At 39.7% G+C, this 17,214-nt stretch overlaps 2 protein-coding genes across 3 annotated transcripts; one reads left to right on the forward strand and one right to left on the reverse strand.

The window, feature by feature from the left end:
• Nucleotides 1-2,856: 2,856 nt before the first annotated feature.
• Nucleotides 2,857-5,133, forward strand: LOC6651516 (ras-related protein Rab-23). The gene is made up of 3 exons (XM_002073307.4): nucleotides 2,857-3,304; nucleotides 3,511-3,933; nucleotides 4,021-5,133. The coding sequence occupies exons 1-3, from the start codon at nucleotides 3,191-3,193 to the stop codon at nucleotides 4,300-4,302; spliced, it is 819 nt and encodes a 272-aa protein (XP_002073343.1). The 5' UTR covers nucleotides 2,857-3,190; the 3' UTR covers nucleotides 4,303-5,133.
• A 3,699-nt stretch (nucleotides 5,134-8,832) lies between these two features.
• LOC6651517 (RB1-inducible coiled-coil protein 1) lies at nucleotides 8,833-17,127 on the reverse strand. 2 transcript variants are annotated; one of them, XM_002073308.4, is made up of 5 exons: nucleotides 16,361-17,127; nucleotides 10,485-13,638; nucleotides 10,077-10,425; nucleotides 9,913-10,012; nucleotides 8,833-9,728 (listed from the first exon to the last, which is right to left on the reverse strand). In XM_002073308.4, the coding sequence occupies exons 2-5, from the start codon at nucleotides 13,415-13,417 to the stop codon at nucleotides 8,923-8,925; spliced, it is 4,188 nt and encodes a 1,395-aa protein (XP_002073344.2). In that variant the 5' UTR covers nucleotides 13,418-13,638; nucleotides 16,361-17,127; the 3' UTR covers nucleotides 8,833-8,922. The 2 variants fall into 2 exon arrangements, with proteins under 2 accessions (XP_002073344.2, XP_046866860.1); XM_047010904.1 differs by lacking the exon at nucleotides 16,361-17,127 and adding an exon at nucleotides 14,318-14,372.
• Nucleotides 17,128-17,214: the final 87 nt, after the last annotated feature.

Consider the following 17,214-nt stretch of genomic DNA (forward strand, 5'->3'; position numbering starts at 1 on the left):
AAATAGAGAATTTTAAAACTATCTGAGTTAGTATCACAACTAATCCCATTGGCGAGCGTCTACTGTACCAGTTTCTCCAGGTGTAAGCGGCTCGATGGTCTCTGGTTGACTTCAGTCTGAACAGAAACGCGGTAAGCAACAGGTGCTGCGATCGGTGTATCTTGTAGCTTGTTTTTTTGTGTCTTTGGTTTTGTAGGTATTTTTTGCGCTATACGTTATTTATTTCTCCTATTCTCTCGCTCGCTCGATCGTTCGCTCACTCTTTGGCGCCCTAGCCATCAAAGAGTCGAGGAGACTTTCACTACGGGGTCAGATTCGAAGCCAAAGCTCCAAGCCCCGTCTCCGTCTCAAGATTTAATTAATGCGCTTCGCACGCGTTGTCTTTGCCTGCAAACGGAGTGTCGCAGTCGCAGTGTAAGCCAAGCCAAGTCTTTTTTTTACAACCTGCGCGACTCTTCTCGGGGTTTTGGAACTTTGTGAGTTTTAAGTTTCGCGTTGATTTTCGCAGACATACGTTTTTTTGTTGTTTTGTTTTAACATTTCAACTTCCATTCGTTGCTAGTTTCTCACCAAAAACAAAAAAAGAGACACAAAGCTATAAAAAAGCACCTATGAACACTAAAAAAAAGACTGACTTTTGTCGTCAATGAAACCGCGCGACTCTTGATTGTACCGTTAGTGTGACTATTTAAACATAATTTTAATAATGAGGAATTTGCGCTCATAATTGATTTAAGTAGCGCAACAACAACAACAGCAGCAACATTTGCATAATTTTCTACACACACACACATAAATATTTTTATGTGTGTGTGTAGTAGCAAGTGGAGCTGGAAAATTCGCTGCACTTCAGTTGCAACAAGTGAGTGTCTCTTTGTGTGTGTGTGCCAGTGTGTGTATCTGTGTGTTGTTGTTCTGTACTTAAATGGACAAGTTAGAATCCACATTCCACACAACAATGGCCAAATGGCCATGGCTAAGAAGGAAATGGCCGAGAAAAACGGCAACTTATCTATTAGTTTGTGAGCAAATTTCAAAATAATTGCACACATTCTAACAACAATTTTATCTCGCAGACAAGAAGATTTTCTGCTCAATTCAACAAAATAAAGTAGTGGAAAAAGAATAGCAATTGATGGGCATTATTTGTAATTTGTTCTCACTCACACGGACACACACATAAGCTGAGATACATTCACATAGATACAGTAGCTTTGTGCTTGTATGCAGTCCAAACAGCGCATGCGTGCAGTTTGTTCTTTTATTTATCTATCTATAAGCATCCCACACATCAACATACTAAAAAAACATTTAGATTTGTGCCAACCTCGCTTGGCCTACACATATGCTTATTGATCTAAATCTTGGAGTATATCACCGCTGGCCTTAATTAGCATAACAATAGACCAACAGAAAAACCGAAGGCATAAATAGTAATAACCTCAAGCTGGAGCAAAAGAAGAATGTGGGCACCCAAAGCAAAAGAGTCACAATATAATTAGAACGAGCGAAAGGCATCAAAGTGCCACACAGTGGGTTACAGAAGAACCAAAAGAAGAAGGAGAACAAGACAAATGCCAAAGGTGACTCCCAGGTGTGATAAAAGGTGAAATGGAAAATGCAAAATGCAAAAGACCAAATGCGGTGTGACCACTACCGATTGCCGATTGCCAATTTCCAATTGAGAAATGCAATTCAAAGAAATTCTGCATAATGTTATTAATGATTGGAATAACTCTCTGGACAATGAATAATGTTTCATTCATTCAAAGTTGGCGTTCTCTATAAACAGTTATAAACTTTTTTGTTGACCTTGATACCATGCAAAATCGAAAAACTGAGACTCGTTGAGTAACCTGGCAAATAACTTGCACAATTCGTCATCATCGTCAAGAGTATTAGAAACCTATTACAAATCGAATAAAACCCCGGTTTTATGACTTTAGTCAGTTGATTTATGTCTAAAAATAACCCAATTGTCGATAGAATAGATACAGAATAGATGAAAAGAATACAATTTGTTGCATTCTATAAAATCTAAAGATTAATTTAAATTGCAAATTTGTAAAATACAGGGCAAAGAAATTATATATTTTGAGCATATCTTTTGTTAGTCTGTTTGTTTTGTGTTTATGATTTTCAGTTATTAATTATAATTTTTAAGGTGAAAAAAATTCATATTTGACCACTAATTTGATTAAAAAATTTGTATAAATTTAGCCATCAGGTCGAGTGTTTGTTTGAGGTAACAAGAAGTTATTTAATTTGCATATCTATTGTTTATTTCCATTTCTATTATTATGACGGTTAATTGAATAAAACTCAATTCTATTCTTAGCAAAGCAATCCCACGTATTTCTCCCCATGTCCGTCCGCCCACAAAGATGCCAAGGCAAATAGTGTATATAGTAAGTGCCACTTGAAATTTTACATTTCAAAAGAATTCATAAGCACGCGCTAATGCTAATACCATGCCACAGAATCACCTATCTATGTTCCCTTCCCTTTTCTCCCACCTCTTCTAGTCTTGGCATATTTACCTGTATGGGACGTACCTCTGGTGGGGCACCTGTTGTAAAAAACGTAACCGGCTGCTCATGCGTGTTCACGTTGCGTCTTATTAGAAGTCGCAGTCCGTTGACCAAACAGGAAAGCCAAAGAAAAAAGACCAAAAACACAAAAAAAGAAGCAACAAAAGTTACGAATGAAGACAGAAAAAACAAACACACACACACAACGTAAACGACGGCTTTGAAAACCGGTTAATGTGAAAATGAAAGAAAAACTCATTTTTGTATTTTTTCCTTATGGATAATGTTGTTTTTTCGATGTGTTCGAAAGGTAGTAAAGTCGTCGTCGCATGATGATAATGTTCGTTTTTCTTTCTTTTCAGAGAGTTACACTCTTCGAATTTGGTGAAATCAATGCGTAGAAAGTGAATCCATCCATTGACATTACGCAAAAAGTTTTTTTTTTTGGGAGGAAAAGTGAAAAGTGTTGTGGAAAATACCAATTGACAAATCCAAAAAGAGAAAAAAACTCAAAACTTTAGATTGATTGTGATTGCCGTTGCGTGCAGGAGCGGAGCAGAGATTGCTGGCTTTAATTGCCAGCTGGATTTTGGAGAGACCAACATCGGGCCACCTGCTGCCGGCTAAATAGACCAGAGATCAGTGCGAGCGGCCAACGTATGCGGCTAATCCAAACAGCAACGGGCGGTACTGCTGCGACTGTTCTATTGGGAGAGTCGCAGTACAACTATACCAACATGCGTGAAGATGACATCGAGTTGGCCATTAAGGTGGTAAGTTAGCAGCAGCTGCCTTCATTAGAATGATGAATGTGAGTGGCATGAAGTTCAAATGGGTATTGGAATAGAAATAATGATGATAGATGTAGCACCAAGTGATAAATAATCACGAAACCGTTTTCATATAGACCACACAGTTCTAGACATGAGAAAAGATTTAAATTATTAATTGTTAATATCTTTTCTTCGTTGATCATTAGGTCATCGTAGGCAATGGAGGCGTTGGTAAATCTTCAATGATTCAACGCTACTGCAAAGGAATTTTTACCAAGGATTACAAAAAGACCATTGGAGTGGATTTTTTAGAGCGGCAGATTGAAATCGATGGCGAGGATGTTCGCATTATGCTGTGGGACACAGCCGGGCAGGAGGAATTCGATTGTATAACAAAAGCATACTATAGGGGAGCACAAGCATCCGTGTTGGTCTTCTCCACCACAGATCGTGCTTCATTCGAGGCAATAAAAGACTGGAAGCGAAAGGTTGAGAACGAATGCAATGAGATACCCACAGTGATTGTGCAAAACAAGATAGATCTCATTGAGCAGGCTGTGGTCACTGCCGATGAGGTGGAGACTCTGGCTAAGATGTTAAATTGTCGTCTAATACGAACCTCTGTTAAGGTAAGTCCCCTCCCCGTCACCCAAAGAAAGATGAAAACAGTCGATGACTTGTAATTTTTTGTTTTTTTTCGTGTTTCTCAACTACAGGAAGACATCAATGTGGCTTCCGTGTTTAGATATTTGGCCACCAAATGTCATCAGCTGATGACACAGAGCTATGACCAAGCATCTGGTGGCACGGGTAACCAACAGCAATCGTCCACCCATCCGCCCTACAGTAGCACGCCCACAATTAGTGCATTTAGTCCAACATTCACCAAGTCGAGCAGCGGCACAATTGTGTTGCGTCCGGCTAAAAAGGGGAGCGGCAGCGGTTCAAGTGCGGCGCGAAAGCGCAAAATTGTGCTCAAAAAGTGCGGTATATTGTGATGAGGTGATCGACGGGAGCAGCGAACGGGATGTTGGCAATTAATAACTGGAGCATATTTAACGCTTAATTATTTTAAGAGCCTAATGAAGTCGTAGCCATGACGTAGCCAGGCAGCCAAGCGTTGGATGCAACCACAGTCACTAGTCGTGCACAGACTCTGCATGATGTGGCCTAGACAAGCTGCTGCAACTACAGAGAGCATAAGCAAACCTAAACATTTAGAAATGTCCGATATAGCCGGACATCTAAATACTCTTGGATATTCTAAAGAAATACCATTTCTCAAATATCACAATACCCCCTTTCATTAAAGGGTACTCATCAAAATATACACAAAACAACGGAGAAGAATTATTAATATGCATTAATTAAATGCACATACTGAAAATTTTAGCCTAATTAGCAGATAGATAAAGCAACATTGTATGTATTTATGCCCACTTATGATTAACGGAGACTGATGCAGCATTGCTTCTTATATCGTATTTGTATGTACATATATACTCGTATCGTACCCACTCATCTATCTATCTATATATATTTGTATGTATACAACTAGTCTATAAGCATTGCCCTCTTGCCTAACACAAAAAAAATATAATAATAACCGACCAATTCTAAAGGCTTTTTGGCACGCTAACCACGCCCATATATCATGTGAAATCCTTTCACCAATTAGCCTTGGCAAAATGTGCAATTAATTTATTCGACTTATATAATTATTAACTAATTGCTAGGCATGTCAATGCGCTATTATGTAGACCACTTAATAAAATTTTAATCGTATCCGAAATGTTTTGGCGAAAGGCAAAAATAAAAATACTTTAAATTTCAGCCCTGCAAGAATATAAGAATATAAAAATAAATGCTAATATTATTTTACAGAATATACCATGAAATTAATTATCTAGTAAAACGTTCAAGACGAACGAAGCACCTTAAATCAAAAGTTGTTTAAGCTATCAATCTTTTGCAAGAACGGATTGACTGAAATGATATATGTTTATACATACATACAGTGGCGGCAATTTATTTGAGTACATTTTTTTTTGACCTTAAATTCTGATTTCATTCGATTGTTACTTAATGTTGGTGAAAAGTTTTGATATGTTAATTTATAACGTTCAATTGGTTATTCTATTGAGATGATGTTCTGTAAATTTCGTGGGCATATCTCCAATGGTTTTTTTTTTAAATGGGTTTTGATAAAAAGCCCCAAATTCGGACCCGGCAAAAAAAAAAAGACACATTTTCAAAACTTGTAAAGTTGATCGTACACCTTTGGACTCAAAGAAAAAGTTTTAGATCTAGTAAAACTAAGATAAACTGCATACCACAAATTTTCAATTTGGCCCCAGGGTCCATTTTGGAGCCATTTGAAAAATTCAATTTTGTATGGAATTTTTTGGTCTCTCTGCTTGACGTCACTTTACGCCACTAACACACACTAAAGTATAACAACACTTGAACTATGAAAGATATTGAATTAAATTTCCTGTCGAATGAGATATTGCTCATCAAAATCGGATTAAAAATAGATAGACTTCGTTGCCTTACAAAAAAGGTGTTTTTTTCTGTTTCTGTGTTTTCAACAGCCCAACTATTTCCCTCTCTTTCTTTTGATGCAAAACGCCGTTAAGTAGGTAAAAGGGTTCATGAGACAGGTACTCCCACATTCGCCAACAGGCAAGCAATCAGATGATGCAGTAGGTAAAAAGTCATAAAATTGTTTAAATAGTTTTTATTGAAAATAACAAAACTACTTAAGATAACTTACACTTAATTAGTACTACTTAATATTTAGTCGGGTATCCTCCATTTTTTAGTACTGCTAAGCATCTCCGTGGCATACTTTCTACTAATGCCCTGCATCTGTCCTGCGGAATTCCATTCCAAGCCTTTTGGATTTCGGCCCACAAAGCTTGTAGATTGGGTGGCTTTAAGCCACTAATTTTCTGCTCAACATCAGCCCACAAATGTTCAATGGGATTCAAATCAGGAGATTGGGCCGGCCATTTCAATACAGTAACGTTCCTTGCTTCGAGGCAACCCTTGACTAGCCGAGAAGTGTGCTTGGGATCGTTGTCGTGCATAAAACGCCACCTTAAAGGAAGGTTTTCTTCTGCATAAGGAACCATTATGTCTGAAATTATGTCTTTGTAGACATGTTGATCCATCCTAGTCTCTATTCTGTGAATAGGTCCAACTCCGTACCAGGAAAACGATGCCCAGACCATTACATTTCCGCCACCGTGCTTTATTGTCTTTATCGTGTACCGTGGGTGGTATTCCATGCAAGGTGGGCGCCACACATATCGTTTTCCATCAGAGCCATGTCTACAAAACTTGGATTCATCACTCCAAAGAACGTTCTTCCAGAATGCCATGGGTTTATTCACATGGTTCCTTGCAAATTTCTTTCGGGCTTTTACATTTTTTTTCGACACTAACGGTTTACGTTGCGCTATGCATCCACGTAAATTGCTCTCATTAAGCCGATATCTTATTGATCGCTCTGAAAGATGGATCCCATAATGTGTTGCCATATTCTTTTGTATAGTCCTGGAGCTGTGGAAAGGGTTCATTTGGGACGCTCTCTTTATTAACTCATCTTCCCTTTTGGTGGTTTTTCTCACGTTTTTTTTTCCGTCTTTAACATTCTTAGTGGTACCTAACTTCTGAATATGGCTAAGAGCTTTATAAATCTTAGTTCTAGAACACTTAAGAATACTAGCTATCTTTAAAATAGAGAATCCAGAAGACTTCAAATTTTGAATGATCTCTCGCTCGACTTCAGTACACCACGAACCACCAGCCATTGTCATAAGAGAAAGGGAATCGTCGGCTGGATCGGAAACAATCAACTCTAATCACAGGTACGCAGTCGCAGAACAGGGAAGTGGGTGGCGCAGCACAATGTAGGCAGGTCGGCAAGTGTTGTTATACTTTAGTGTGTGTTAGTGGCGTAAAGTGACGTCAAGCAGAGAGACCAAAAAATTCCATACAAAATTGAATTTTTCAAATGGCTCCAAAATGGACCCTGGGGCCAAATTGAAAATTTGTGGTATGCAGTTTATCTTAGTTTTACTAGATCTAAAACTTTTTCTTTGAGTCCAAAGGTGTACGATCAACTTTACAAATTTTGAAAATGTGTCTTTTTTTTTTTGCCGGGTCCGAATTTGGGGGCTTTTTATCAAAACACATTTAAAAAAAAAACCATTGGAGATATGCCCACGAAATTTACAGAACATCATCTCAATAGAATAACCAATTGAACGTTATAAATTAACATATCAAAACTTTTCACCAACATTAAGTAACAATCGAATGAAATCAGAATTTAAGGTCAAAAAAAAATGTACTCAAATAAATTGCCGCCACTGTATATGTATATTGATACATTCCATAGGGGGAATAGCATTTTTTAGTATAACCAAACGAAGAAATCTAATTAAAAAATTACCATTTTAAATGTTGACAGTTTTTATTTTATTTTGTTTACCACTTCTTATTCTTTTTTTTTTAAGCTTGACATTTGATTTTTTTTTGTTTTTTATTGTTTTTCTCATTTCCTTGTTTAAATTGAAATTTTTTAAAGTAAAATTTGTTTCTATTTACAGTTATGCGTTCATTAAATTGTTCTCTCTTCGCAGCGAACACAGTAAATCATTTTATTTGTATATATCATTAGTTTTTGTTGTTAGTGATAAAGGCAAAATTATTCGTCGTTTTTTATATTTCATTTTTTTTTATATACATAAAAGTAAAAAAAAAATAGAATAGAAAAAAAATTAATGAAAAGGGGGGAAAGAGAGTGTCTGTCTGTCTGTCTGTGTGTCGTGAGTAGTGTTTACATGTTGGTAGGCGGGGCTCTACGCCCAATCAAATTAAGTGTATGCCCAATTTTTTTTGTTAAATTCCTATAAAAAATAGAATTTTGTATACATATTTTATTCTAAATTTACTTGCTACAAAGAAAAGTGACTTGAAAATAAGACAACTTTCTTGGCACTTAACACAATGAAAATGTTGAAAATTGGAAAAATAAATTGACCAAAATAAGAATTAGTTAAAAATATATATGTTGTAGATACATTTTGATTATAAAGTAACTTTTTAAAGTACATCATTTTTATTTAAAATAAAAATTTTCAAAATTTCTTTCCTTGTAGTGTCTGTGTATGCGTGTTTGGGTTGGGTGTGAGTGTATGTGAATTGGTGGGTGAGAGTGTGTGCGAGAGGGTAGTTGTGGGACATTTTAAATTGTTAACTCATTCTCAGGAGTATTTTTTAGTTTTCTGTTTCATGAATAATATTTTATTTTTTGTCGAGTTTAACTACATTAGAATTTGTATTGTAGTTTTTGCATTTAAATATTGTTTTATTTTTATGTTACGGCTGCAGTTTGTAAATTTTAAATTATTTAAGTATTTAACTTGTTTGTGTTGTAGTTGTTGTTGTTGATGCTGCTGTGGTTAATGCCCTATCAGATCATTGGGAGTTTGATTGGACTCTAATAGAATAAAAGATTTGTTAGCCTAGGGATACACCCTCCGCATATAAGTAGGTATATTGTTTATATATATATTTATGTATATATAACTTCCAATTGTCGTACACTATTCGGAAATGGTAAAATCAGCTTCATCCTTACCCTCCAGAGAGCGATACTCATCGGAATCCTCGCTAATGGTTGCCGTACCAATCGACATTGGTAGCATTGGTGCTGTGCTTATCATAGGTTCCGTATCCAGACTGACTATTGATATAGTGCTAGCAGTCGTTGTTATTGCGGTTGCTGATGTTGTTGCGGTTGCTGTGGGGGGCACATATATGGTAACAGGTTCTTCTCCATCATTTCCTACACTTAACGTAGCTGCATTTGTATTTGAAGTTAGAGTTGTGTCTAAATCGGCCACAGGCTCCACTTGAGCGGCTGCCTCCTCATGTGGTTGTTGTGGATCTTGATGTTGTAGTGTTAAGGGTTGTGTTATTATATCAGCAGAGGCCAACAGTAGATCCAATTTCAGTTTGCTCGATGCCGTTGGCTGCTCTGTTATCACAGACTGTGCTTGAGTTCCTGGTGGTGATGGTGCCGCCGCTGTTGTTATTGTGGATGTGGTTGATGACATTGTTGTTGCCATTTCTGCTGCTGCAGCTGCTGTGGATGATGTTGCATTCACTGTTGTGCCGCTAGCAGCAATCAGTTCGTTCTCCTCACTGACACTTATGTAACGACAGCTCTCACTTAGCAACGAGGCCGATTCATCGTCCTCCTCATTGACACTGGTTATGCTCACTGTGCGCTCTTTGATACTCTGATACACACTGCTCCCGACACTGCCAGGTGCATCTGTGACATCTCTGGGCCATGATGTCAAAGTTGTCAGTTGCAGAGGTTTAATGGCAACAGTTGAGTTTATAGCTGAAATGGATAAAGCACAATTCAGGTATTACATATAGAAACTGGGATCGACAGAAACAAAAATCATGTATTATATGGACCACCGGAAGTATTAACGAAATGACTCTAAATTTCTTTGGATACATAAACAGCAATTCCAAAATGTTTAAGATTTTACATTTCGCAGATTATCGTTGTTACTCACATTCTAAACGCTCGCGGCGCTGAGGATTTCGAGATGGTAATGGCGCAAGTTTGATGCGATAAAATTTCGAGCCCTTGCTGACGCGATAGCGATTTTCATTCTACATCAAAAAGAGATAAATACATAGTGAGATAAAACCAAATAATAATTTATAGGAGTAATACCTTTCGAGCCTGACAATACTCCTTGTCAATCACCCGTCCAATGGCATAGTAGGGTAAAGGAATTTGATTTAACTCTGCCACTGCCAGTGATGGAGGCGATTCTGTACCAGTTGGACCGGCTGCGATTTGCTGGGTAGGGGGAGCGACTAGCTGAAGGCTGGCCAAACTATCAGCATGGACAAAGTACAAGGTAAGCGAGTCTTGGACGACCATGAACTGGCCATGACGTATGCTCCATACAACAAATACATAATCACCCTTGCCACAGCCCTCCAGTGCAATATATCGATGTCCGGAACTGGACTTGGATCGAGCCATAGCAGTGTTCGATGGCGGATCATAAATCGAACTAAAACGAGTAAATTTTTTATAAGTGACAACCAAAGCAAAATTTGATTCAGTGCATACCTGCGTAGAGCAGCCACACTTTGCTCCATTGCCATGCGTTTGGTCTTCTCCTGGCAGAGCTCCTCCTCCAGCCGGTTCTTGTCTCGATCCAGATATTCAATTTTCTCCTTGAGCCAACTGTTGCCCCCATCCTCATTTGTGATCATCTCCAGACGGGTTTTCAGCTGATAGGTCTCCTGCATGACTACCTTATTTTGTTCTCGAAGCTGATCGAGCTGGCGCTCCCTGTCTGCCAACATATCTTTCAGTATACCCACATTGAGCATAACAGATTCGGAGTTAATAGGAAGAAGACGCGACTGCCAGAGCGAACGCTCGGCGTCGATGGCCTCCGTAATGGCACGTTCGCGCTGTGCAATCAGCTCCTGTCGCTGCTGTGCCAACAACTGATCCACATCGACACCGGTTGCGGCACCGGCACTGGTCACACTGGCACTGCTTGTCGGCCGTTCCAACTTCTCCAAACTGCAGTCAGATGGTGAACGTTCCATTGATGTCATCAATTTGAAGCGGCAACGCAGCGATTCCAACTCAGTTTTGTGCTCATGGATAAGTTGCTCCCTTGCCTGGGCTACTGCAGCTAATTTATCACGTTCGGCCAGCTCCAATTGACGCCGCAGATCCTCTAGTTGCTCTTGAGCCGCGCGTTCTCGCTCCTCGCTCTGCATGCGTAGGAGATTCAATTTGTCGTGCAGCAGCAGCAGCTCCGACTGGAGTTCATCTTGATAGCTGGCGGCATCCTGACGAAAAGTATTTAAATTGACGCGAGCCTGAGCCACGCCCGCAAGAGCCAATTTGGACATCTTCTCAAAGTCACTTCGGATTTGGGCAGCGCTGTTTGCATTATCCTCTGTCAATGTGCTGGCACTGAGCATGAGCAATTGATCGGTTGCCGTGCTACGGGCCATTTGCTCCAATATCCCGCTGGTGGAGGTGCCCACACATTTGGATGTTGTGGTCAGTTTTTCGAATTCCGTTTCTGTGTCCGTTTCACAGTCGGAGGCAGAGGCCTGTGCCATGGCTTGCAGTTCGGCCAAACGAGGTGCAGCTAAGGGAGGCTCTATCTCGTTTGCGGGTTCGGTTGTGGGGTCTTCATCCAATTCCACCTGTTTAATTTCACCGGAACGATTGACAAAGAATTGTATCACAGATTTCATATCCGGCAACTGCAGCTGGGCAGCCAACTCGGGCAGTTGCACGGAGAGCAGTTCAATATCAGATCTGCTCAACGGCGGGAGGCGCGTATCAAAACTTAGGGGATGCTCATTAGCAAAGGCCGGCGGCATGTCGCCCAAACCGGGAAAGAGGATATTAAGAAAGTGCCCATCAAAGCTGGCATTGAACTCCTTACGGCGATTCAGTTCCTCGCTATGGATGCGATTAAAGTCCACAGAGAGACGTGATGCCCACTGACGGAATTCGTCAGAGAAGATTTTACGTCGGACCACCTCTGCCACGGCGGCGACATATGTACTGGGAGCCCGATGGATCTGTTCAATGATGCCAATATGTCGTTCTGCCCGCCTCAAACAGCGGTGATAGAAAAGCAGACGATTGTCAAACTCGCTCATGCCGTTCTCTATCCATACAATGCGTCGCAGACGCATATGGAGATTTCGGCCCAGTTCATCCTTGGAGTTGGCTATGCAACGGCAATACTCGCGAATTTTTAAATGATTTTCCAGCATCACCTGCAACTGAGAGCGATGCGACAAACAGAGATCGGGCAATACGGAATTGTCGCGCAAATTTTGGGCACGAGCCTCGTTCTGCTGCAGGGCAATGGCTTGCTCCTTTTGGTCCTGCACCATTTTCGCAATCTTGAACTTGAACTCTTCGAGGCGGCAGAGGCGTTCACCCAAGCCCTTTATCTCCTTGACTTCGCTTTGCTTGGCCAATTTGATGATTTGCTGCACTTCTTCCTTTAACTTTTCATAGATTTCGGCACTGAACGTGTTTAGGCCTTGAATGCACTCATCGGACATGACTTGGAGTGCATTGTGATTGCCCTTCGAGTTAATCCACTGCAGCAGATTCAGACTGTGGCGTCGAGCAATTGATGAGCTGGTGGTAGAGGTTTGCGATGTTCGTTCCTGTTGCTCGGCTTGCTGTTCAGACGACACTGCTGCTACTTCTGCCGCCTGGTCAACATCGTCGTCACCCATTTTAAGCTTTTTATTAGGTGAATCCGCTTGAGAAGATTCGCTTAGAGCCACAGCCTGTTCTTGCCCCTGTTGCTGCTGCTGCTGTTGTTGAGCAAATACATCATCATTATATAGCAGCTCATCAAAACCATGAAAATCCGCCTCAGCCAGATTCATTAATCCTGGCAGTATGGTAATCCTGGCCAGCTGTTTGAGATCATCAGGGAAATTTCGTAACAACTCCTGATAGCTTTCCCTCTTTTCCAAATGTCGTTCGAACGATTGACGAAAGTTGCGGAAACGTTCACTAAACTCATTTGTCAAGTCCTCCATGTTGGCCACCACAGCTGACCATCCCTGCTGTTGCAGGTGTTGCTCGTGAACCAGGCGCTCGCACAGAGTTTCCTCCTTACGGGCCAACTCTCTCATATGCTGCGCTAGATGGGCCCTCTGGCGCACTGTCTCCAGCACCGCTGGCAGTCTGTGGCTCTCTTCCACTTGGCGACGCAGTTCGGTATCCGCATCATTGTTGGCTACTGTCGGCGCCAAACGTTCATCGCCAGTAAGAAACATATATATGGGATTCGTGTCGGTACCGGCCGAGTAGCACGAGACCTGGGTGGAGTGAGTCAGCATCTCGCCTCCGCTAACAAGCAGTACAATATTGGCCGCGGATATACCATGATGACGCTGAATGGTCTCTTTCAGATTCTCCACCGACGAGAGGGCGACAGTCATGTCGAAGCTAAGCATTCGACCGACGTCCACATGGAATACGTACAGCATCATGGAGACGTTTCACACCTTGCTGCAGTTTAACTCCCTAATGATACCCTCCAGCTGCTGCTGCACCTCCTCCGCTGGGCCTTCTCCACCGCAACACTTCACTTCAGGGTCGTGTCCTTTCTTTTGTTTTGGCAGTGCTTCAAATGAAATATACGTATATATGTTGCTTCATCTGTGTTTATAGATGTGTGTGTGTGTCCGCTTCTTTGTTTGTTGCGGTTATGCTAAAAACAGAGAGAGGGAGAGAGAACAGGTCAGTTAACAGTCTCTGTTAAGAGTTTATTATAGAAAAGTGCTACAACAGCGTTATTAAATTTACTTATTTATAAATCTATTAATAATAATATCAATTTATGCAACATTCTTAACATAACAAATTAGTTGTAAATTTAATTGCATTCTTATCAGTTGTCAAAACCTCTGATCAATTATTGCTAACAATAAAAATGGAGTTGGCACTGTGCCATCACTGTTGCTGTTAATGATTTTTGGATTCTGTTAAGTTAAATTCTTTAAACAGCTGTTAGACATTGTGGCGCTAATCTATCTCTTTCTCTCTCTTACTTTAGAAAGAGAAGCCCGGAAGGGGGGCCAGTTCAAATGTTAATGACTAACTGGGCCATTTTCAAGTCGCAATAAACAAAATAGCGGTTGCGATTTCAAAGCTTTTTTTATAGAATTTGTTTACAATTTGTCTGGGGCAAAAACGAATTTGTTTTTGTGCTAGTGTAAAAGTGTTTTGATAAGCCACCGACGCCGCCAACGCCAATTAAAAATAGTAAACGCCGCTGACTTAATGTAAATCGCACTTTACACGCGCTCACAAATACACCAAAAAACGTACAATAACACATATAAAAAAATATACATACATATGTATAAATAAATGTATTATCAACGCACCTCGATTTTTAAACACGTCTAGACTAGCGGGCGGAGCAAAAGCAACTGTGTAAGACAAAAAGAACTCTGCACGTGTAAGATCGAGCTCATATGGATGTGCGTGTATGTGTGTGTGTGTACATATCTATGAGAGAAATCGAGATTAAAAGAGAGTGATAGAGAGGGGAGAGGAAAAGAGGACGTTAGAGCACATGTGTTTGTTTTTGCATTTACCTGACTTAATGTCCTTTTTTACCTAACAAATAATATTTTAAAAACAAAACTCGAGGAAATTTTCCAAAGACATTTCAACGAAAGCTGATGAAATACCTGGAAAGGTTTGGCTAATGACTGACCTTTAAGGATTTAAGGGATCTCGTTGAAACTCCGTTTTACAACTTTTGGTGAAATACCCGATGCAAAGCGCGAATGACCGCGACCAAACGATTAATCATCATAGAAATGCAATAATCTCTCCACCCGCCTTCTACCCCATGGGTTTCACCTGACGTTATACACGTCAACAACTCAACAGATAAGAACTTCGTAATGCAATTAAATTTAATATTAAACTAAAGTCTATGTAATTAAACGCATTTCGTGGACATAAATCAAATTGACAGACAGTGATAACTGCTGAGGATATTTTTTTGTACGGCCAGAGATCAATAAATATGCATACAGTCGTTCAAATAACTATACCTACACAAAAAAATAAGGGTCTATTCCTACCAGCTAGTATCTGTAGCTGTACCTTAACTTCATTGATAGACTGTAGCCCTGAACCTTGCTTTAGATCCCGATCCCAAACTCGAACCCCCAACACAGACCGCCAACTGATTACATCGAATGTTAACGACAGCAGCCGCCGAGCAATGTTTATCAGCATTGTGGGGTGCCCCCCCACCGTGCAGTACGCAGCGCCCAGAACATCATACAATGAAAATGTGAAAGTAAAGAGGGTTTGGGGGAGGAGTATGAGGGGCGTTAATTAGAAATGTCACTTCTTGTGTGAGTTTGTCGTTTTTTCTTTTCTCCTCTTGCTGTCGCTTTTTGGTTGCGTTTTTATTAATGTTAGGCCATAAAGTGTGAATCAAATGAAGCAAAACGCCATAAAAACTTCAGCTGCAGTTGTTTGTTTTCGTTTTGTTCAACTTAATGTTAATGTTTAATGGCAGTAAATAAGTTAACTAACCAAAATATAAACACAAACTTAAGGCGAGGCCAACTCAAATAGACTTCAAGGCACAAATAGTAAAATTGCAATAACAAAAGCAAAAGACAAATGAGCGATAAGGAAATTGGCCATGACGTCATTCATTTATCTTAAAAACACAACAATTGATTATACACAAGCAACAGCTGATGCACTGACCAGAGATTCTCATACAATCACAATTACAGGTTACAATTTAAAAGCTTCAAAATTTCTAGAAACAACCAAGTGAAAGATCTTTTATCATAAATAGAAGACGAGTTTAAAAATCGGAAAATTAGCGACCCTTGTGATAGGGCTTGGAAACATATTAGGTACAGCAATAGAGTTACATATGTACATACATATGTACATTTAATAATCGTACGATAAAACAGATATATATTTTTTTTTTACTTTTTCAATAACCCTTGCTTTTGATGCGTTTAAAAAAAATAGGTATTCAATAATTTATTTCAAACCCCGGCAATAAACTTCTCCAATACAAGGCATAGAAATATAATTTCTTTATGTATGCAAATTGTTGCAATGAATTGTAATTTAACTCTAGCAGGCGGTATCAGAGAAGACAATAGCAACAACAAACATAACGACAACAACACAACAGAGTAAAAAGAAAATGGCAGCAGGTGTACCTGTAAATGTAACTGCACCATGCACCACTAAGGAGCGGTGATATGGGGTAGCAAATGTGAAAGGATGGTGGTGGTATCCGCCGTAATCAAAAATTTGTGCAGCAAAAAGGGCGTCATCGTTTGTGTTTTTTTTTTACTTATTTTAAAGCGTATTAGTGTGTGAGAATAAAACTATAACTAACGGTTAATTAAGTAGACAGCGTACACACTTACCTTGTAATCTTTAATCAATTTTCACAATGGAGCCTCCACGTACATATGTATGTATATGTATGTGTGTGTTGGTGTATTGCAATGTGTGTCCGTGTGTGTTTTGGTTTTAATCAATTGAAAACGCGCACGAACACAATCGCTGCAAATTATTTACATCAGCTGGGCTTCGTGTGTGTGTGTGTGTGTGTGTGGAGGGCTGTGTGAGATTGTGCCTGTGTGTGTGTACAGCAGCAGCGACGTCAACAACAATAGCTGGCCCCCAAACTTTGCTTTTTTTTTGCTTGTTTTGAATGGTTTTTTCTGGCTGCTCCAACTTCTTCAAATTGTAATAAATATTATTTATGTTTTATTGCATGTTTTTTGGACGCAGTTTCCGCTCCTATTGATGTTTGCCTTCCTATTCCTTATGCTTTTGTTAAATTAAAAGCTATTTTCGTTGCGTATTAAATAAGTATGTATGTAAAACTAAAAATCATTTGCCCAGCCAGCGTTTAGTTCATTTAATATGTTATTCATGCAAAAACAATTTTTCGCCTTCTTCTTTGCGCCTCCGTCTCGCCTCTCGCTTGCCCCTTCGTAATCTATTTCTTTGTCTATCACAATTGCGTTGTTGTTGCTGCATTTGGCAGGCATTTAAATCGCGTCAATTTTTTTCGCCATTCGCACGACGGGCATTTACCCGTTTTTATTTGTTATTATTCCATCTAATTCACTCACGCATATTGTTTAATTTCTTAAATTTCTAATTAAATTATACCATATAAAAAATTAAATAACGCACTTCTGCTCTGTTTGTGTGTGTTGTTGTCAGTGGCTGAGCCAGTGTTGTGAAAATATTTGGTAGTTTAGCAACA

This window comes from Drosophila willistoni, chromosome 3R (genome assembly GCF_018902025.1).
Source record: "Drosophila willistoni isolate 14030-0811.24 chromosome 3R, UCI_dwil_1.1, whole genome shotgun sequence".
NCBI lineage: Eukaryota > Metazoa > Arthropoda > Insecta > Diptera > Drosophilidae > Drosophila > Drosophila willistoni.

Excerpts from the sequence above, each read along its gene's own strand:
- LOC6651516 (XM_002073307.4), top strand. The coding sequence starts at position 3,191 with ATGCGGCTAATCCAAACAGCAACGGGCGGTACTGCTGCGACTGTTCTA. Across the intron at positions 3,305-3,510 it reads TCGAGTTGGCCATTAAGGTG|GTCATCGTAGGCAATGGAGG; the intron begins GTAAGTTAGCAG and ends GTTGATCATTAG. Across the intron at positions 3,934-4,020 it reads TAATACGAACCTCTGTTAAG|GAAGACATCAATGTGGCTTC; the intron begins GTAAGTCCCCTC and ends TCTCAACTACAG.
- LOC6651517 (XM_002073308.4), bottom strand. The coding sequence starts at position 13,417 with ATGATGCTGTACGTATTCCATGTGGACGTCGGTCGAATGCTTAGCTTC. Across the intron at positions 10,013-10,076 it reads AGTATTGTCAGGCTCGAAAG|AATGAAAATCGCTATCGCGT; the intron begins GTATTACTCCTA and ends TTTTTGATGTAG. Across the intron at positions 9,729-9,912 it reads GCGCCGCGAGCGTTTAGAAT|CTATAAACTCAACTGTTGCC; the intron begins GTGAGTAACAAC and ends TATCCATTTCAG.